The 23,026-nt window shown below is 39.9% G+C and overlaps 1 protein-coding gene across 2 annotated transcripts in view; it reads right to left on the bottom strand.

The window, feature by feature from the left end:
* The window catches only part of XKR4 (XK related 4), a 435,155-nt gene that overhangs the window by 154,814 nt on the left and 257,315 nt on the right, over positions 1–23,026 (bottom strand). For both annotated transcript variants that reach the window (XR_004301496.1, XM_032421935.1), the window contains exon 2: positions 19,622–19,821. Coding sequence is in view for 1 of the 2 variants with exons in the window: in XM_032421935.1 (XP_032277826.1) it covers positions 19,622–19,821 (200 nt within the window). In the remaining variant the exon portion in view is untranslated. The remainder of the gene's footprint in view (positions 1–19,621; positions 19,822–23,026) is intronic.

The following is a 23,026-nucleotide window of genomic DNA, read 5'->3' as shown; positions in this document are numbered from 1 at the left end:
AAATAATAAAATGCCTTTCAACTTAAGAAATTGAACATTATCAATGACTATGAAGCCCTATTCCCTCTCTACCTCATTCCCATGGGCAAACACTTCCCCGAATTTCAAGTTAATCATTCTCTTGTTTTTCTCCATAGCAGGCTACCTCCCTTGATTTGCAATATTTCTTTTATTATGAGAGCCAAATGCACAGATGTTCCCCGAAGCACAATGGATATTTTATAGCTCTAATATAAGATCAGAATTTTAAAGCCATAAAAATAGCCAATTAGGCTTCCAGATCAATCTTGCACTTGCACCCCATTAGTCACTGATTCACTCTTTTTGGCTCTGAGATGACATTGCTGCTTTTGACCATTAAGAACTCGCTTTTTGGCATTTCCACGTCCTTTGATAATGTAAATGTATGAGAATAATGAGCTCCTTTGGGGGAGTCTTTGTTTCTCTAAACTCATTGCACTATTTCATAACCTACTCCTTTTAATGTACTATTGTTTCAAAACCAGAAAACAACAACAGCAAAAACAAAACTAGACCTCTTCTCTATCCAAGCACTAACACTGCTTATGGGAACAAACAGGAACAGTTATACTCAAAAGTTGTCAGTTTTAATTCCTATTCCCAGATGAAGACAAAATCTGATTGGTACCATGGCAACATGTTGCCTCGAGCATCAAATAGGTATTACTCGCATATAGTCTCGCTCACAAATTCTCTTTATAAGTGTTAGGAGAGGTGTGATCTTCTTTTCGAACTCACTAAATTGAAAAAAAGGCTGAAGAGAATCTAATTAGTGTTTCCAGAAGTGCCTTTCTAGAGTCTGATAATGTCAGATTACTGTTTCATACTTTTCATCTCCCCCCTCCCCGATCCACGAGGTACAGGTGCAGCACGTACGAGCAAGCTTCAGGTAAGTGGAGAATTAAGGCAACACCAGGGCATGCACGCACAATAAACTCATGAAGTTCTGGTGGTTCTCTTTTGACTTTTGAATTTTCACATTGTTGAGTTTTCCTCCCTTCCTTCCTTCCCACCTCCTTTCCTTCCTTCCTTCCTTCCTTGAGGGAAAAACAGTGATGTATTCCTAACTAATTCCCTGAGTTATTTGGGAGTGCAGCCTAGCTGATAAGGTTGATACTTTGGTTATACATGGTCTGCTCTTTGTTGTCTGTATTGACACATCAGAGTTAAATATTCCCCATGGAAGAGGACACCTCTTGAGTACCTGCCATATACCAGGTATGATACAGGGCATTTGTCCTTCACTTTGTCTCAGCAAATTTTCACAGATGTCTGCCCTATGAGGTAAGGCATACTTTCACCACTCTTCTGATAAAGAAATGGATGCAGAGAGGTAAAAAAATGAGCCACAGCTCAAAGTTATTAGGTCATGAGGCAAGATTCACAGTAGTCTTTTGAATCTGAATTTTCTTGCCATTTTGCTCCTTGAGCAGGCAGCATGCATTACTCTCTCATTCCCTGGGTGGTGGTAGAGGTGGGGGACAAGTGTCATTGCCATTAGGCATTGTGACTTTCAAATACTGTGTTATATAGTTTGACAAGTAGTTTGTGCCTGTAATCGCAGGTACATTTGTGTTTCTCTTTCTCTGTGTGTTTGTGTGTGTGTGTGTGCATGTGCACATGCATGTATGTCTGGGTGGGGAGAGGGAGAGTGAGAGAAAGAGAAGGGTGAGAAATGAGGAAATGGAAAGAAATATAATCACTTGTGATGATTCACTTATTAGACTAATGCTTTTCACTGAACCTGGACTGCCTCTAACATCAAGAAGATATGGCAAGAAAGGAAGTAAAAAGTGTACAAATTGGGAGAGGAGAAATAAAACTATCTTGGGGCACCTGGGTGGCTCAGTCATTAAGCGTCTGCCTTTGGCTCAGGTCATGGTTCCAGGGTCCTGGGATCAAGCCCCACATTGGGCTCCCTACTCAGCAGGAAGCCTGCTTCTCCCTCTCTCACTCCCCCTGCTTGTGTTCCCTCTCTCGCTGTGTCTCTCTCTGTCAAATAAATAAAATCTTAAAAAAAAAACTATCTTTGTTCACATATGAAATGATTATAGAAAATCTGAAAGAATCAACAAAAATACTCCTGGAACTAAGAGATTATAGAAAGGTTGCAAGATACCAGGTTAACATAGTCAATTGTTCTCCTACATGTCAATAAGGAATAAGTGAAATTTGAAATTAAAAACACAATACCATTTATATTAGCATTCACCAAAATGAAATACTTAGGTATAAGTCTAACAAATATGTACAAGATCTATTTGAAAAAAACTACAAAACTCTGATAAAAAAATCAAAGAACTTTAAAAAAAATGGAGAGATATTCCAGATTCATGGATGGGAATATCAATATTGTCAAGATGTCAGTTCTTCCCAACCTGATCTGTAAATTCAATGTAATTCCAATCAAAATCCCAGTAATTAATTTTGTGATGATTCATAAACAATTCTAAGGTTTATATATCAGGCAAAAGACCCAAAATAGCCAATATAATGCTGGAGGAGAAGAACAAAGTTGGAGGACTGACACTACCCAACTTCAACACTTACTATAAAGCTATGGTTATCAAAGTGTGTGGTATTGGTAAAAGATTGACAAATAGATTAAGAGAACAGAATAGAGTCCAGAAATATACCTACATAAATATAGTCAACTGATCTTTGACAGAGAAGCAAAGGCAATAGAGAAAAGATAGTCTCTCCAACAGAATGTCTTGAAACAATCAGGCATCCACGTGCAAAATAATGAATGTAAACACAGACTTTGTAACCTTCACAAAAATTAACTCAAAATGGATTGCAGACCTAAATTAAAATGCAAAACTATAAAACTCCTGGAAGATAACATAGGAGAAAATTTAGATGACCTTGGGTATGGTGATGAGTCTTTAGATGCAATACCAAAGGCATGATCCATGAAAGAAAGAACAGATAAGCTGGGCTTCATTAAAATGAAAAACTTCTGCAAAAAACACTATCAAGTGAACAAAATAACAAACCACAAACTGAAAGAAAACAATTGCAAAAGACAGATCTGATAAAGGAAAATATACAAAGGACTCTTAAAACTCAACAATAAGAAAGTACAACAACCCAAGTGAAAAATGATCCAAAGACCTTAACAAATACCTCACCAAAGAGGAAATACAGATGGCAATAAGCATACGAAAAGATGCTACACATCATACGTCATCAGGAAAATGCAAATTAAAACAGCAAGAATATATATACCACTACATGGATTTAGAATGGCCAAAATCAAGAACACTGACAACATCGAATGCTGGTGAGGATGTGGAGCAACAGGAACTCTCATTCATTGCTGATGGGAATGCAAAATGGTACAACCACCTTGGAAGACAGTCTAGTGGTTTCTTATAAAACTAAACTATAATCTAGTAACTGCACCCCTTGGTATTTACCAAAAGGAATTGAAAACATATGTCCACATAAAACCCTGCACAGGGATGTTTATAGCAACTTTATTTGTAATTGCCAAAATTTGAAAGCAACCAAGATGTCCTTCAGTAGGTGACTGGATAAAACAAACAAACAAACAAAAAAAAAACTGCGGTAATTTAGGCAATAGCATATTACCCAGTGCAAAAAGAAATAATCTATCAAGCCATGAAAATGTATTGAGAAATCTTAAATACACATTACTAAGTGAAAGAAGCCAGCCTGAAAAGGATACAGACTTATGATTCCAACTATATGACATGGAAAAGACAAAACTATGGGGACAGTAAAAAGATCAGTATTTCCCAGGGCCTGGGAGGAGGGAAGGATGAACATGGGGAGCACATAAGATTTTTAGGGCAGTGAAAATACTCTGTATGAGTTTGTCATGACGGATACATGTCATTACACATTTGTCCAAACCTTACATGTACAATAGCAAGAGTGAACCCTAATGTATAGTATGGACTTTGAGTGACAACGATGTGAAAATGTCAATTCGTCCTTTGTAACAAATGTACCATTCTGGTGGGGGACGTTGATAAACAGAGGAGCCTATGCATCTGTGGGGACTGCAGATATATGGGAAAATCTATACCTTCCTCTCATTTTTGCTGTGAACATAAAACTCCTCTAAAAAATAAAATCTATTTAAAAACGAAGAAAATAGGACCACCAATTTTAGAAATCCTATACTTTCCTAGAACTGAAGAAAATATCTGAAAATGTCCAGATCAACACTTAGCATATGAATGTTAATGAGCTTGTGGGAAAAAGATTATTTTTGATGTCTAACGGGGTGAAGAAGGTGCACTTAGAAAATTTAAAGACACTGCACAACATTCCCCCCCCATACGTATTCTTTCAAAAAATCAAGGCTAAAAGTACTTCATGCTAAAAATATAGGTCAGTGGACAGATCAAAGCCTAAGTGGCATTTGTTGGAAGTCTTCTGAGGTCTCAACCTCTCTAGGACAACTTTGAGTTCAAGAGACAAGAACACAACAAATGCAATCAGCTTTGGCTCTGGAGGGCATGTGTAACCTAAGGCCAGGAGGAGATCTCTGGGTGGTGGTGGGGAAAGGGAGAGAAAGTCAATATTTAGCTTCAAGGTTAGGTAAAATGAGTTCAAATTGGTCTACATCCATTTAAAAGAGAAATAAAATGTGAGTTATGAAACCTCACTTCATAGCAAATTTAGAAACAGGCTGAGGGTGTTCTTTCCCTCCTCCATTTGAGATAGGAAAGAAGGAAGCGAGAGGATGGCACAGGTGGACAGCTGATCACCTTCATTGCACCAGGTAGGAGGTTGAGGTTCTTTACATTTTTTATTTGATTCTAACACAACATTGCAATTTAGATCATTAAACTCTTTTCCAGTCAGAGAAGCTAATGCTCAGTGTGGTTAAGTGACACACGTAGGGCTACAGGTGAGTGAAAACATAAAAGATGACTCTTGATGGTATTTCTCCATGTTGGGGCCCTTTATCGATGGGACGGATCTGGAACCTTGGGCTCTGGTTCAGCTCTACCTGTTACTGGTGGTGTCACCTATGTTGACTCAGTAAACTCTGTTAACTACCAGGATAGGGGAGCAGCAACAGGATTCAAGGAAGATCTTGCTTTGGTTCTTCTTCTCAAGCCTATTTTTTAATGGTTCCTTCAACACAGTCTTATGTTTATGTCTCTATCCTGAAACTTGTGCTCTTAGCCACTTTTTATTCATTTTATTCTTCCCTTCCTAGTCTAGAAATTCTCCCTTTGCTACTACTATTTCTTCTCTTCTAATTCACATTCTTCTTTTTTTAAAGATTTTATTTATTATTTATTTGAGAGCAAGAGTGAGAGAGAGAGAGAGAGAGCATGAGCAGGGGGGGAAAGGTAAAGGGTGAGGGAGAAGCAGACTCCCCGCTGAGCAGGGAGCCTGATGCGGGACTCGCTTCCAGGACCTTTGGATCATGACCTGAGCCAAAGGCAGATGCTTAACTGACTGAGACACCCAGGTGCCCCAAATTCACATTCTTCTTTCCTAAGCTTTGCACTGTTACATTCTGGGCTGTGTCACAGTGATGTCACAGTGTCAAATCTAACACTATGTTGTTCAGTTCTCGACTGGTCCCTCATGGGCATTTCTTTTGAAACAACTGCCTTGCCTACCATATCACTGGGCTTTTCTGATCTTCCCACTTCTCTTATGTCCTTCTGCTTCACTGGCTCTTCTTCCATTCTAGACTCTTATTAGGTGATAACCCCAGGATTCTCTTCTTGGCCTTTTCCTCCTCCACTGATCTCTCCCTAGATGCTCTCTTCTGTTTTTACTGCCTCAACTATCAACTTAGCTCAAGCTAAGTGTGTATAAAACCTTTCCCATCCTTTCCAGGTAGAGTGGGTCACTCCCTTCTTTGGGTGTCCACTTTCCTCTGGGTCTGCTTCCATCACGGTACCTATGACAACCTTTATACTTAGTTGTTCGTATGTTGCTCATTATTAGTAGCCTGGAAGCTCTACAAGCATAAATGGTTTTAGTCATCTTCATTTTCCTAGTTATCCAGATCAGTGCCTGTCATGGATGGACACTCAACAAATGTTTATTGAGTAAATGAATGTACTAATTAATGAAGATTCCATTAGGTCCTAATTAAGACACTGCAACCTCTTGTTGAGAGATGTGTTGCTGGACCTTAGGAACAAAGAGTGGTTTTCAGGACCCTCGAGCTTCAGGATCAAGTTCATGTTATTCCCCTCCTATTTCCTGGAGCCTGGAGTTGGCAGTGTGATTGATGACACATATGACCATGGTCTGACTTCCACTTCAGGGCCCAGAAGATCTGCCTCCCAAGCATTCAAAATCATTTCACCTTTTTTTTTGAGAGAGCGAGAAAACAAGAGTGGGGGGTTAGGGGCAGAGGGGGAAGGAGAGAGAGAATCTCAAGCATGTTCCATGCCCAGTGCGGGGCTCAATCTCACAACCCTGAGATCCCAACCTGAGCTGAAAATCAAGAGTCGAATGCTTAACTGAGTGAGCCACCTAGGAGCCCCTCATTTCACTTATTCTTTGAGATCCAATACTCCCTCTTTCATGAAATTTCCTAGCATCCTTGAATTTGAAATTAATGTCTCCTGTGTTCACAAAACACTTCAAAATGCAATTTACTTCAGGGGCGCCTGGGTGGCTCAGTCAGTTGAGTGGCCAACTCTTGATTTCAGCTCAGGTCACTATCTTGGGTTCATGAGATCAAGCCCCACTTCGGGCTCAGTGTAGAATCAGCTTGAGATTCTCTCCTTCTCCCTCTGTTCCTCCTCCGAATCATGCTTTCTCTCTCTCAAATAAATAAAAATAAAATCATTTAAAAATGCAATTTACTTCAAATGGTTTTTGTAGCTGCTTTACTTTTCTATGCTAATTTTTTTTACAGTCTGTGCTTTTATTGACTCAGTCATTTATTCCTAAAGCCTAGGTCAAAAATATTTGTGCCCTATTTACATCATAGGAGCTATGTTTTACATTTCTTATGTTTGAATTTTAACTTAGAGTTTTAGTTAATAAAAATCTGGAAGTTCTGGCTTTTGCTAAAGCCTACACACTGGAAACTCCTATGTTCCAACCCCACACTGAGAACTGGAGCCCCATAGAATTGTCCAAGAGTTTGAACTGATAATATTATGGATGGTTAAAAAGTTTTGGAGTTTTGGAGTCTCGGAGTCTCGTTCGTCTCCCAGACTCTCAGACTTTTCCTACAGCTGAGTGGAAAGCTTGGAAATTTAGGATCACAATGAAAGTGCTGACCAAATCTCAGGCAGGCAGCGCTCTGCAGGCCCTATCCTTCTGCAATCAGTGGCTCATTGTGTGCTTTGAGGAGTGAGTCTCCCCATGGTTTTATACAGAGGACCGTTTACATACCAATTGAATCAGTTGCTTCTTTTTCCTCCTGCTTGCATCTGGCTTTGACAGCATGCAGGGCTCTGGATCTCTCATACGTACACAGTCCTATGCACGAGTGGGACATTTTTTAAAAAAAGCCTTCCTTGCATCAATCAACCGGAAATGATCTTAGTTCTTTATCCTGCTGAGTCATCAAGAAAATATTAACACATGTCTAAGGAATGCTTTAAGATTCAGTCTAATTCCAATCTGCCGAATGAATACAAAATGCATTTCTTGACTGGAATGCACGCTTTGGCATGGCAAAAGTTTGTCCACGAAGAGCAGGTTTCATCAGGAAAACTATTCAAATGGTTGTGGGAGCTTCCCTCATCCACCCACCCAATCAGAATGGAGTCATAAAATCCTGATCCTTAAACTGTTTGTGGCTTCCTGGGGGCGGGGTGGAAAGCTATTTGGGGAAATACCGTAGTAAGGCACTTGTGAATTTTGTGTTAAGTTGACCTTGCCCTGTCCCTGCTCAGGGAGTATTTTGACTATTCAACAGTAGTTATTTTTAGTGTTTAGAAATAATAATTATAGTATGTCGATAGTCAGTCAAAGTAAATACCTGCTCTGAGTTTGGGCTAAAGGTCAGGGAAATGGAAAATAAACGTGGGCTTCTGTTCCTTGAAGGTGTGAAGTATTGAAATGCTACTGAAATTTGGGGAGGTTGGAGGTTGGCAAAACAAAGCCATGAAAAAGGCAAAGGAACAGCCAGTGTTTGGGGATGCTATTCGCTGCAGACAGCCCTTTATTTATGTATGCCTCTCTGTTCCAGCAGGGTTGTAGCAAAGACTCTACACCTCTCTCCGGGTCTCTTCTCATACACGCGCAATTATTATTACCCGTTGACCCCACCCATACCCCCACATTGGGACCCGATGTCCAAACATGCATACAAACTCACTCACATCTCACAAGGAAGGAGAGAGGGAGAGAGGGAAGACTGAGTGGAAAAATACCAAGATTTGTGCTTGATTATTGGAGATAATTAAGTAGAACCTAAAAATAGTCAGGCCCTTATTTCATATTATGTTCAAAATGATTCAAATTCAAAACTATTCACAGCTGTGCTGGGCGCTGATCTACCATGCAGAGTTGATTTCAAGCACTTGAATCAATGATAAGCAAATGAAGCATCTCTCTTTTATTCTAAGTATAACTTGGGGAGGTACCGTGACTCAGAAGCTATTGAATGTGAAATAAAGAGATCAATAATATCATTACCCCCATGACACTCATCATTTATTCTGCTAATACTTTTCAATAGAGTGGAGCAGTATGGCCTACAGGTCATGTCAGTTTTGTAAGTCTCTCCCTACAAAGTTGTTGATAGTCTTTAAAACTCAACTCCTTATATGTATCGATTAAGCAGACTGGCAGTTTACTATTTTATTGATTTATCTATTGAGAATCCCAAGTACATAACAATGCAAAAACACAGGCTGAAAAGTAAGAGATGGAGGAAAATAGGCTGTATTTCTTTAAAAGCATGTATGCAAGGACTTACCCTGCTACTAGAAAGATCCTTCAAGGGTGAGAAATAAATCTTAATCCTGTACTATAAATAACACCAACAATCCCACTGCTATGAGGTGACTAGTATCACTAGCATTACTGAATAGACAGGCATAGAAAAATCCACCAGCCTCCCCCTTCTGGTTTTGTTCACATTTCTATTTTTTTTTAATAGAATATGAAAAAAAGTTAGGTATCATTTGTGACCCAGCTCAGAAGCCATTCTTTTCATGAAAACTTCCCCGATTCTTCCAACACTGCTTGACATCTTTTCTGAATATAGACAGCAAGCATGGCAATTCTGCTTCCCCTGTATCATTCTCTGTAAGAGATCAGTCTTCTGTCACCAAAGAGTCTTAACGTGGCCACAAACAGAACATAGAGTATAAAAGAGTTAAAATGGCTTTTTGGTCTTTCTTTTCCAGTTGGCTGGATTCTTTGAGGGGCTGGGGCTGTGCCATTTGTTTTTATATCAATCACACCTAGCATAGGGCTTTGCCACAGAGCAGGCATTCATTCTTTTTTATCCAACAAATATCCATTGACTGCCTGGTATGTGCCAAGTGTGGTGGTCCGTGCTGCCAGGAAGGAATGTGTAATAGCCTTTGAGCACAGGCATCGTTGCTAACCTTACCCTTGTTTTTGGCAGCCTTTACTGTATTTGTCAGCACCTGGAAGGAAGGACATGCTACCTTTTATTTATTTTTTTTAATACCCAGCAGGGCTTTGCACTAAATGCTATTGCATAAATTCAGTATGTTCATAAAGCCAAAAGAGATCACAACTGTCCAGTGTAGAGGCTGCTGTTTTACCATTTTTGTATTGCTTAACTCTTTACAAGTTTTCCTTGGTCAGATTTTTGTCATATGTTTTGAGAAACTTGCATCATCTTTCCTTACAATTTTGGTTCAAATCAAAAGTCTCTGATGAAGCTGTTCTTAAAATTTTGTTTCATCAACAAGGAAATGTTGCTGCTTAGTAGAAAAGATTTAATATGGATCACTACATCAAAAACTAACGATGTACGGTATGGTGACTAACATAACATAATAAAAAAAAATTTATAAAGGTGGATACAATGAAGTAACAAGGGAAGAAATGAGGACACTTCTAGGAATTTAGCCCTTCATATTTGAATGGGCACTATTAAGAGCTCTTTCCTACATATCAAAAGATTTGCCTATTTTTCAGTCCTTGTCATGATTATTGCCCTCACTGACTTCCTGTGGATATGGATCAGAAACTTGAGACACTGAAGAATTCTTCTTAAGAAGTGTATTTTAAAATTGCCACTCTGGCATTACGTATCAAAAGCCTTCAAACTCTGCCCTTAAATCCAGCAATTTCACTTTTACGTATTTATCTTTGAGAAATAATTGGGGCTGTCTGCAAAGATTTAGTTCTTAATATAATTTGATAACTTATAATTTTAAAATTAGGGAATTAATGGAAAAGAAAAAGATAATCCTTGTTGGTAAATTATGCAGTTGTTAGAAACTATATACACATAGTTACGGATATATGTTTATGGTGTGTTGTCAAAAAAAGGAGGTTATAAAACAGTATCCATATTTTAATTCTATTTTAATGTAATATATACTAAAATGTGAAAGAAGTCTATAATAATAAGCAATAAAATATAATCACTAATTATTTCTCAGTGGCAGGATTTTTATTACTTCTGTCAGGAAGACAGTTTTGATTTTCTTTGTGTGTATTTGTGCTTTTCATTCTATCTTGAATAGCAGATGTAATAGAGAATAAAAAGATAATATTTTAAATTTTCCAAATATGTAGAAGTCTTAAAAACACAATATTTGAGGGGAGCTTATATTATGTCTTTCATCCATGTAAAATAACACTATGATTTTCCATGGAAACTTAACCAGCAGTATATACCGCCTAGTCCAATTGAGAAACCAGTAAAAATAAGATAGATCCCAAGCATGGCAATTACATACTGAATTCTTTAGTCAAATACTTTTTGAGAGCTTTCTATTTTTCAGTCTCATCTCTATATTCCTTGTTCTCATGCAGCTTACCCACCAGTTGGGATGACAGAGAAGAATAATAACAACAATTCACGTGAACGAATAAAGTTTCAATTGGCTATAGCAAAAAATAACACAGAGTTAAGAGGGAGGGAAAGGCAAAGTCTCTTGGCGGGGAAGGTGATGTGAGTTTTAGAAGTGATGCTTGAATGTGGTCCTGAGTGAAGAGGATGAGTCATATGAAGACCTGAGGGAACGACAAGGCAAGGGAACAGCAAATGCCAATGTGGCGTGTCCAAGAAATGTGGATCAATGCTATCAGATTTGGGCAAGTAGGGGGAGAGTAGAGAGGTGTGGAGGTACCAAACCAGGGCACCTTGTCTCACACTCATTAAAAAAATGTTGAACTTGTTTTAATTGCTATGAAGACTCATCAGAATTTTAAAGAGGTAAGTAAAGTGATAAAAAGATACAAAGATCAGTATGGCGGCTGTATGGCAAATAGACCGTGTGGAGGCAAGGATGAAGCAGGGAGAGCAGTTCATTGGAGAATTCTAGCTAGATTATAGCTTGGATGAGGGTGTGGGGTGGAGGTGGTATAGGGTGATCAGCTTTGAAATGTATTTTGAGGATGGAGCAGATAGAACTTGCTGATGGATTGGGTAAAAAGGGTGAGGAAGAAGAGAAGAATCAAGGACGCTTTTTAGCTTGATCATTATCTGGAAATGCAAATTAAAAACACATTGAGATCCTACTCATGGCTAGAATTAAGAAGACCAATGATGCGAAATTTTGGAGAAGATTTGGAGAAATCAACACAAATACACTGCTGTAGGAATGACTGTGAATTGGTACGACCACTTTGGAAAATACTTTGGCATCATCCACTAAAGTTCAACATGCCTGTACTTCATGACTCAGTGATTTCACTCTTAGGTCTTAACTCAAGAGAAATATGTGTACATGTGTAAAGGCATATAAAAACCATCCATAGTATCATCATTCATAATACCCTTAAACCAAGAACAAACCAGGCGTCCATGAACAACAGTAGAATGGATAAATAAACTGAGGTTTATTCTTACAATGGCTTATTTTAGAGTGATGAAAATGAGTTACAGCTACGTGCATAATGCTGAATGAGAAAAAAACCCAGAAACACACAGACGTGCACATGCACACCCAGGCACAATAATGTATGATTCTATTTATAAAAAGCTCAAAACCCTGGAAAACCCATTTATCAGAATAATGATCCCACTTAGGGAGAATGGAGGAGACGTTGGTGTGGATGTGTAAAGCACAGAGCTTCCATGACACTGCTCATGTTCTTCTCTTGGTAGAAGTTTCTTATGATGATTGTGTACTTTCCTGTATATGTGGTATACTTCAAAAATAGTGTTTTAAAAATTATAAAACAAAAACCGATATACAGAATAGGAAGTGAGGAAGAGGAGAGAAGGTAGATGAATCTTTCAAGGAGTTTGTGAAGAGCAAGAAGGTATGATGGTAGTAGGTGATAAGGACAAATTTTTGTCTTTAATAAAGATGGGGGTGAACACAGGATGCTTGCTTATGGGTGCAGTAAAAGGAAAAGCTGATAATGCAGGAGAGGGAGAGAGGCTAATTTCACCAACAAGATGCTTGAGTAGGTGAGCGGGGACGGAATCCAGCACAGAGGAGGGGTGGATAGATAGGCTCACTCACAGTTTATCCTTGTAAATGGAGGGACCCCAGGTAGACAGGCACAGAAGCTGGTAGAATGGAAAATAAAGCAGCTTGGTTGACTGCTTCTGTTTTCTCACTCAAATAAGAAGTGAGGCCAGCAGTGCAGGGTGCAAGATGCAGAGTGTTGCAAGGATGAGAATGCAGTGAGTTTGGGGGCAGGACGGTGAATTTCAAGGAGAAATCAGGTAAGATTGCTGGACACTGCTACATGGCCACTTGAACTCTGTGGTCATACACTGAAGGACGACATATCAATCGTCAAATTTGGCCGCTTGTGTATCTTTCACATGACACAATCACCATGATCTAAAGCCTGTGCATTTGTCCCATACAGTGGTCTTTCTGGCTTTAACAAGCTCTGTTATCATTTCTCAGCTGGAAGCAGGCATAAGTAACAAAGCAGAATGGGGAGTGGGTTACCTCTTGTCTGAGAGGTGGGGCCAGGACTGCGGAGATTTCCCTGACTTCCTGACCAGCTGGTTTCCCATTAAGTTCTGCTGAGAGGTAGCACTGGCAGCATGTTGGAAGGTAGGAGGAGAGGTGAGGAGACTTTTGTCTGGATTCCAGCTCAGATCAGCATCCTATCCTCATTGGCCTCTAAAGCTCCTGTCTCCTGTCCCCAGCTTCTCTTGGCCTGCAGCTGCACAGCCTCACCATGTCCAGGGGGCCTTGCTCCATCCCTGCCTGGCCGGCTTCCCGGGGGCAGCCTCAGTAGCCCTTATGCCCCGTCCCTTTGTCACCCACACCCACCAGACCATGCCCTCCCCAGAGATCTGAGCACTTACTCCTTCATTCCTCTGGCCCTAGGGAGGGGGGGGGGGGGAAACTTCTCCCTTTAATAGGGAATCTCTTTACTTTGATGACATCTGCTTTTTGTCCTCTCAGCATCCCAGCACCCATTGGAGTAGATCTCCTGATTTAAATCTCTTCTTTAGGAATATCTAACATGTTCTGCATTCCTGATGAGGGATGGCACTCTAAGTGACATATCATCACAAAAAGCCAAAAAAAAAAAAAAAAAAAAAAAAGGAGCTCATGTTCAGAGATACAACACTAAACCCCACGGAGTGGTCCGGGGACATTGGAGGCAGGTGCATACACATCTTGGTTAGCCTTGTGCGAAGGAGGGCTGGTGGCTACAGAGGGGCCAAGGTGCAGTCCTCACGACCCGCAGCCTCCAGCGCAGCACTAACCACCTCTGAGGGCCAGACAACGGGTGATAGGAGAGGGGTCCTGATGCTTTGATGCCACCTGATTAGGAAAGCACTGCTCTGGTCTGGTCCACTGTTCCTGAAACTGTCAGCTCCGATTTCAGGGAAACACTTCTTTTTTCCACATTCAGATTTCATCAGTTTATATGCTAGCTAATTAAACTAAGTGGTCACAAGAACACGGCAGTTAAAATGAATAGCTTCAGAAACCCAAAATAACTCTTGTGAAGCGTTTGGCTCAACTAGAGGAGAAAACTGGTTCCCGTGGACTAAAAGTAACCTGCTTGGCATGAACGTTCAATGCCCTAAGGGCATCGGGAAGAACATTCTACAGAGAGGATGGGGTATTGCTTGCCCAAAGTTGGAGAGAAGAGCTTTTGCTTATCAGACTTATGATGATGAGTCGCCTTCCTGGCGAGATGGTGGAGCCTGAGATTGAATGAAGTGAGGGAAGGCAGAACTGATCAGAGATTCATGTGTCAGGTAGAGTGACGGGCTAGATGCCTGGTAAGGCCTTTTCCAACAGAGTCTGTGATTGAGTCTCAAGTGCCGTATAATGAACGATGGGCTCAAGCAGAGGCTCGGTGGCCCCTCAATGGGGGAGGGTGAGCTAGATATGCTCTAAGGGTTCCTCTCATTTAAAGTATCCCATCTAGAAAATGGAACATTCTAGAATACATCCAGATAAATTAGGTGTTTCTAAATATGTTTTGTCACGTTGTTTGTAATGTCACATTATGAACTTTTAATAAAAACATGAACTTTTTTTAGGACAAATTTTGCAGAGCTTCACACACCATCATGCACATAATAGACGTTCGATAAATGTGTTAATTAACGAATGAAAATAACAACTGCAAAGTAGACAGATCTAAAGGGATGTGGGACACAGTCCCACTCACGGGCTGGCACTCTTGCCTTGAAGAAACCCAGAGGTGGAGCCAGGCACATGCAGAGATAGGTGTCTGGCAGAGGAGGAAGGTCTTGCCCTGGAGGCAACTGGGTTTCTTCTCTGACCTGAACCATGTACAGGCAGCTGGGTGGGGCTCTACCTGCTTGGCCATGAGGTTGAGTGACTGGATATCCCATGATTCAGGCCTCGAAAGTCCTCATCAGGTTATGGCAAATGAGGTGTTTTTCACACTTTGGGGATGTCTGAGTTCCCCGAATTTGCTGGGCATAGTCTTGGATGTTTGAGGACAGCCCCTTCACTTGTGACTTTCTCAGTGGTCTCAAGGGAGGTAAGGCAGGAAAAGAACAATTAAAAAACCTCTCCCAACCCCCTTCCTCTCTTCTTTTCACAAAGTATTCAGTATAAACTGTTGGCAAAAGGGGCAACATGTGGGGTTTGGGATCTGAAGAAATCAGAATCGAAGTAGGTGTTTGTATTTTTCTTGCTCAACAAAGCTGTCCTGGACACATGGCCCATGGGAAGGCATTTGTTTGCCACTCACTCTGCACGTCACAGCTCAGTACATGTTGAGTATAAAATGAGATTTTCTAGTAATGACAAGTAAATGTAGAAATTGGAAATGAATTACTGAAGCCAGCTGAAGAGTGGAAATATTTGGGTTCGCCGATTGGAACCCAACTTGTATCTCATGAAGGCCTGATTCTTTCTGGTTTACCTAGATGGTTCCTTATGAGGAATCATTGTTCCTTCATGTTCACTGGTGGGCATGCACCCCTGGCCGTCAGAGTCAGGCGACTGAGCTGTACCAGCCTGGGCTGTGGCTTACACACACACACACACACACACACACACACACACACACAGGGAATACATGGTGTGCCATGATGCTGCACATCATTCCCCAGGCTGCTTCATGGAGCATGGAACGTGGAGCATGGAGCATGGAGCCTGGCGCTGAGCAATGATGCATTGCTAGGGAAGGCCTGTGGACACTTGTTTGTACATGAATCAGTATCTTCTCCTCCAACTTTGCGAGGCTGGGTCTGCACAACCAAAACTGAGTATTCAGAGAATCACACTCACAAAACTCGAAGTGACTGGGCGCCTGGGTGGCTCAGTTGGTTAAGCGACTGCCTTCGGCTCAGGTCATGATCCTGGAGTCCCTGGATCGAGTCCCGCATCGGGCTCCCTGCTCAGCGGGGAGTCTGCTTCTCCCTCTGACCCTCCCCCCTCTCATGTACTCGCTCTCTCTCATTCTCTCTCTCTCAAATAAATAAATAAAATCTTAATAAAAAAAACTCGAAGTGACTTAGAGACCCTCTAGGTGTAGCTTGCTCATTTTACATCCAAAAGACCAGGTAGGGTAATTTCTTTCTACAGAACGTAGACAGTTATCCATTTACCTTTTCTCTTACCATTTAGATATAATCAAAGGCCCTGGATGGGTTTGAGATGTTGCTTGAAAATAGGATAGACAGGCCTCAGACCACATCTTAATATCTTTAACATCGAGAGCAGTGTCCTCAAATTAAGACGAACAGGTGCACCGTTGCCCATCTTAGTTTACCAGGCAGTCTTTCTCCCTCCCTCTCTCTCCCTATCCCTCTTTCTTTCCTTCCTTCCTGCATTTTTCTCTCTCCTCCCGCCCCCCACCCCCAGCATCTGCCTCCTCTGTCTGTCTCTTCCTCTTCTGGCAAGGATATGGAATTGGATTGGAAAATCATAATGAGGTGTATACTGGAAACTTCTGCACTTGTACCATCTTAGCTATGCATGTACAATTGCATCCTCTTGAGTGTTTCTTAACTTCAGAGATAGATATTCCTATGAAAACTCCAGATCCAATGAAGAGCAACAGTTGGGTCTAAGGTACCAACGTGGAGCGAAAAGACTGGATGTTCATGTCCGAGTTTCTGCCTTACTCTGATTCCTGGTCTGAGGGCAGGAGCCAAACTGTCCTTCCTGGGATAGTGTCAACTGAGAAACCATGACACTTTACTTGCACAGTTCACCACTGAGCCTGTCAGCCTCCAGTCCAATGAGGTACCTCTGACTCAATTATTCAATAAGTAAGGAATGCTGAGAAAGGATTTTCACAGCTAACAGTGTTTTAAGGCGATGCCAACTTCCTTCCATAAGGAGAATGCAATTTTTAAGCAGCTGTTTTAAAATGTCACATCTCTTCTTTGATTTTCTTACTGGTGTTTAAAAGAGTGTCCTTCAGAGAGTAATAGATGATTGAAATTGGGATAAAAAGGCATTATTGTTTTTATCTTAAAAGCTAATAATTCTAGACAGGCATATACAAGAATGACTTGCAGACTTAGGACCACTCTCTACCTGCTAAATAAGGATATTTTACAGTTTTTAATTCAGAGCTATTTGCAAATACTTCAGAGGGTTCATGCCATTGATTATTTGCATCCATTGCAGAAAGTTGTGTTTTTATATATAAATCCCAAGAATCTTATACCATAAATATATATGAAAATATATGTCAGACTAGCTTCTATCACATTTATTTTTCTTCTTCTAGAGGAGAAAAGCTTTGTTCCTGTAATTTATTCACACAGTTTAATTTATAAGCTGGTAACATTTTAAGTGGGATCATCTATCAGCGGAGGGTTGAATTTGGAAGCTCTCTCTGAAGACAGGTTTCTCTTCAAAATGCAAACTGATTCAGGTAGTGTTGCCTGGGCTCATCTTCATTTGCTGGAGGTTTTGTGGTTGTTGTTTGCTGTCATGTATTTTCCACTGTTTGGTCTTTGACATAGCTTTCTGCCCACCTTCCTTGTTAAAAAATGGCAACACCAAGACCCACCCAGAAGGCTAATTCCTCATCTTGCACTCAATGACTTGCATTGATCCTAGTGATCTTTGAATCATCCTGTCTTTTGACCACCTTGGGAGCGATACAGAACACATTTTCCCTACAGCTTTCCAATTCTGACAGCATGGCTTGCCTTGGCGGAGGATGAGGTCTGGCTCCCAAAGTAAGCCTCATGCAAATGTGAGCTTAACAGATAAGCTGGGGACACCAGGTGTCAGTGAAGAGCCACAACTCTGTGAAACAGAAATTTTGATTCCTGTGCTTAGAATGAATAATCTGAGAAAAAGTAAGGATTGCTTTCTATTTTTTTTTTTTCTATAAAACTACATAAAACTCTCCAACCAAAGTGATCTCATTTTCTTAGGCCCTCTCTCTCTTTTCTTGCTCTATCTCCACCATCTTTAGGATAAAAACTTCTCTATGATTTTCTAAATTTTTTAGAAAACCAGTAGGGACACCCAGTAATCTTGGGCCACAGGAAGGCAGCTTGCAATACTCCACATTTGTGCCTGGGTTTTCCTTTTGTGTAATTACTATTATTATTATTTTTAAGATTTTATTTATTTATTTGAGACAGAGAGAGAGAGATGGAACAGAGCTCCAAGGAGTTTGAAATTAATCTAGTTTCATTGGTGACCTTTACATTTGAGAAGCGGGGGCCCAGAGACATTAAGTGACCTGCACAAGGTCTCACAGCAAGGAAGTGAGTGACCAAATCCAGATCCTTTCTCTGCAGCCTGTGGTCTTTCACCACTAAAGACAGTCGTTCACAGCTAATTTATACTTCTTATTTTCTCCAGGCTTTTCTTGTCTGTTTCTGTGCTAAAACACGACTTTCTCTTTCTTCCAATTTGCTTTCTAGCATTTGAGAATCACAGCCCACAGATCTCTTTGACCCTTTTCTCAAACTTCTTAGACCAAAGCTATTCTAGTGTGGAGCCAGGGTTGGCCAGAAATTCACAAATAAACGGGTCCTTGGCTACCAGTACGCTCTCCATCTTTCTTCTCCTCTAATATGCCCCCCACACCTCGCCAAGTAAAGTGCTCAGTCTAAGGTAATGTACTCCTTGCTATAAAATGTTACAAGGACACTGTAGAGATTCCCCGGACCAACCAGATCAAATCTCAAGTTAGAGCATGGCCCAGAACAGGACACTAACATGTGTGTACATAGAGGAAGTCACAGCAAAGGCTCTAATGAAATGGAAAGAAAATGAGCATGTTATGTTAACTGATTCACAAAATCTATTTAGTTATAAGATAGACAAATTGCCAGGAAACTCCTTATTTACAAAATGGCTATCCATCCACCCACCCATTTATTCACCTATGCACCCACTGGTCTGTCTGATCTTCTTGCTGCTAGAAAAGATTTGAATAGCAGAGCCTAAGGAAACATCAGTGCAGATAAGTGACGGTCTTAGTGATGAGGTTATCAAACAAGACAGCAAAACACAAAAATATTAATCTGATAATATTTGTTTTATAAAACTTAGTAGTATATAAACAATGTATTGTTAAATATTGACAACATTTTTTCTCCTATGACTTTGAAAACAATATTATAGTAATCTACTATTTCCTTTTAATCTCATTCTGTTTCTTAATGTCAAAAGGAAATGATAGAGATTACCCTCATATTCAAACATGTGTATAAATATTATTAGAAAGAAAGAGAGCTAGGCCTTTTTTTTTTTCAAGGTTTTGGAAATTACTCTATCACACAAGCCAGAAAAACCCAGTTGCCTCTATTTTCATTCTGACCAAACGTAAAATCATAGAAATGTTTTTCCTACTCAGAGGGCAGCTTGAAGGCAAAAAAGAATTGTCTTTCTGTAAATTAGCCATCACAAGTAATCGTGAAGAAGAAAACACACATCATTCACAAATTCTTGTGTCAAATAGCAGACATCTAACAGGGAGAACCATGGCCTCTGTCAATAAAGGGTATTAGAACAGTTTTTTGGATTGTGACAAAAGTAGCCAATCTTTCCCCAAAGTCAGAAACCAAATTACAAGCCCTTACCTTGGAGGGCCTGTAAGCTATGAGTCTGTACGATAATGCAGAGCTGCAGGACCAGCTGTGGAGCACTTTCCAGAAAGGTGGCTAGCAAATGCAGCATACTCACATCTGCATACTCATACACCATTTTCCAGTAAAACCTCCATCTGTCATTCTCCCCACTCTGTCGACTTCGAATACCTAAGTAGATTGTGTGGAAATATCTAGAAAGAAAACATGGAGAATAAGAAAGAAATGAGTGATCATTTATAATTCAAACACCAAGCCCACAAGAAACAGTTACTTTAGTGGCTTATTAATTTAAGGCCCAAAGATAACTGCTTAACAAGTACCCTTATTCTTTTTTTTTAGATTTTATTTATTTATTTGACAGAGAGAGACAGTGAAAGAGGGAACACAAGCAAGGGGAGTGGGAGAGGGAGAAGCAGGCTTCCACCGAGCAGGGAGCCCAATTCAGGGCTTGATCCCAGGACCCCGGGATCATGACCTGAGCTGAAGGCAGACACTTAACGACTGAGCCACCCAGGCGCCCCAAGTACCCTTATTCTTAAATCTTTGCTTTGAGAAGTCCCTGCAATCTTTGGCCTCATTAGAGGCAATCCACTGACTTGAAATATGAAATGTGTTGGAAACTCAGGTGTAGAAGGGATTTGCCACTTTGACAATCTACACACACCCTTTCTGGTCAGTATCTTTATGTGCTCAGTGGTACTCAGGAGATGGATTTCTCCTAGGGCGCCATGCAAGTCTGAGGTACTAGACTAGACCAGAATGCATGTGCTTTCAAACCCTCCTGATGTCTTCTAAAATAAATGTTTTATTATTGAAAATTTCAAACATATACAGAAGGAGAAAAAATAGTGTATTGAATCCACTATATGTTTCACCCAGATTAAGTAATTATTGATACATGTATGCACCATACATAATTTTTTACTTATACCTTCACTTACTCTCTGACACCAGATAATCTTGAAGCAAATCCCAAGCATCATGTTATTTCATCTGTAAGTATTTTATTAAATGTAATTGACAAACATAAATGCCATACCATTATTACATTACAAATAAGGATAATTTAATATTATCAAAAATACTCAATTTTCATATTTTCCCGATGATCGTATTTTCCTTAGGGTTTGTTTGAAATACAATCCCAACAAGACCTATATGTGATGATTATTTGATATGTATCTTATGTCTCTTTTATACCACGATTCTTCTTCCATTTTTTTTTTAATTTCCTGCCTATTTTTCACTGTCTTGGTTTTGATGATTGCACACATGTGGTATGGTTAACATATTTGTCCTTTGTGTTTTTTTCAGTTGGGTAGTTACTGTTGATCAGATTCAAGTTTGATCATTTTTAGCAGGTGATGTTGACTACTTCCTTGAGGAGACCCTAATGTTCTCCTTTATGATGCCATCATCCACTAATGATCATTTCCTAGATCCATTCATTCATTAGGGGTTGTGAAATGGTGATATTCTGAGTCTATCACCCTTTAAAAATTTTTAAAATTTTTTATTTAATTTCCAATTAGTTAACATACAGTGTAATATTAGTTTTAGGTGTACAACACAGTGATTCAACAATTCCATACAACACCCAGGGCTCATCACGACAAGTGCACTCCTTAATCCCCATCACCTATTTAGCCCATCTCCCCACCAACCTCCCCTCCATGGTAACCATCAGTTTGTTCTCTGTAGTTAAGAGTCTGTTTCTTGGTTTTCTTCTCTCCCTTTTTTTCCCTTTGCTCATTTATTTTGTTTCTTAAATTCCACATATGAGTGAAATCATGTGGTTTCTGTCTTTCTCTGATTGACTTATTTTGCTTAGCATAAGACTCTCTAGCTCCATCCATGTTGTTGCAAATGGCAAGATTTCATTCTTTTTTATGGCTGAATAATATTCCTACACACACACACACACACACACACACACACACACACACACACACAAGCAAATGATGTACATATCACATCTTCTTTATCCATTCATCAGGAATGGACACTTAAGCTGTTTCCATAATTTAGCTAGTATAGATAGTGTTGTTATAAATATTGGGGTACATGTCTGCCTTTGGATTAGTATTTTTGTATTCTTGAGTAAATATAAAGTAGTGTAGTTGCTGGATCATAGGGTAGTTCTATTTTTAACTTTTTGAGGAACCGCCATTCTGTTTTCCAGAGTGGCTGCACCAGTTTGTATTCCCACCAACAGTGCAAGAGGTTCCCCTTTCTCTGCATTCTTGCCAACACCTATTGTTTCTTGTGTTGCTGATTTTAGCCATTCTCTGTGAGTTTATAGTTTTGATTTGCATTTCCCTGATGATGAGTGATGTTGAGAATCATTTCATGTGTCTGTTGGCCATCTCTTTGTCTTCTTTGGAAAAATGTCTATTCATGCCTTCTGCCCATTTTTAAATTGGATTATTTGGGTTTTGGGTGTTGACTTTTATAAGTTCTTTATATATTTTGGATACTAACACTTAATCAGATATGTCATTTGCAAATGTCTTCTCCCATTCCATAGGTTGCCTTTTAGTTTTGTTGATGGTTTCCTTCGCTGTGCAAAAGCTTTTTATCTTGATGAAGTCCCCATAGTTTATTTTTGCTTTTGTTTCCCTTGCCTCAGGAGATACTTCTAGAAGAAGTTGATATGGCTGATGTCAAAGACATTACTGCCTGAGTTTTCCTCTAGGATTTTTACTGTTTCATGCCTCACATTTAGGCCTTTAATCCATTTTGAATTTATTTTTGTGTATGGTGTATGAAAATGGTCCAGTTTCATTCTTTTGCATGTTGCTGTCCAGTTTTCCCAACACCATTTGTTGAAGAGACTGTCTTTTCCCCATTGGATAGTCTTTCCTGCTTTGTAAAAGATTAATTGACCATATAGTTGTGGATTTATTTGTGGGTTTTCTTTTATTGTGTTCCATTGATCTACGTAGTCTATTTTTGTGCCACTACCATACTGTTTTGATTACTACATCTTTGTAATATAACTTGAAGTCCGAAATTGTGGTGCCTTCAGCTTTGTGTTTCTTTTTCAAGGTTGCTTTGGCTATTCATATCACCCTTTTTTTATTGGCTAGAATACTTCTCCAGCTGTTATGTCAATGACTCTGCAGTATGTTTAGTTGTCTGAACCTTATTCTCTAGTAGATCCCCCTAAGAAAGGTGCATAGGGACAATATTCTCTCAGTTCTTGCATATTTATAAGAGCATGTGGTTATCAATCTTGACTTGCATGGGAATAAATTTCCATCTATTATGAGGACCCTGAAGTCTCACAATTTTGCATGAAAATTGGTGCCCATTTCTAGAGTCTGTGAAAGAACTTCACCTACCTGATGCAAAGGCTTTCTGATACCAAGAGGGGAGGATGATAGGGATACAGTA

Source organism: Phoca vitulina, unplaced genomic scaffold (genome assembly GCF_004348235.1).
Source record: "Phoca vitulina isolate PV1807 unplaced genomic scaffold, GSC_HSeal_1.0 scaffold25, whole genome shotgun sequence".
NCBI lineage: Eukaryota > Metazoa > Chordata > Mammalia > Carnivora > Phocidae > Phoca > Phoca vitulina.
This window is presented reverse-complemented; position numbering and strand designations above follow the sequence as displayed.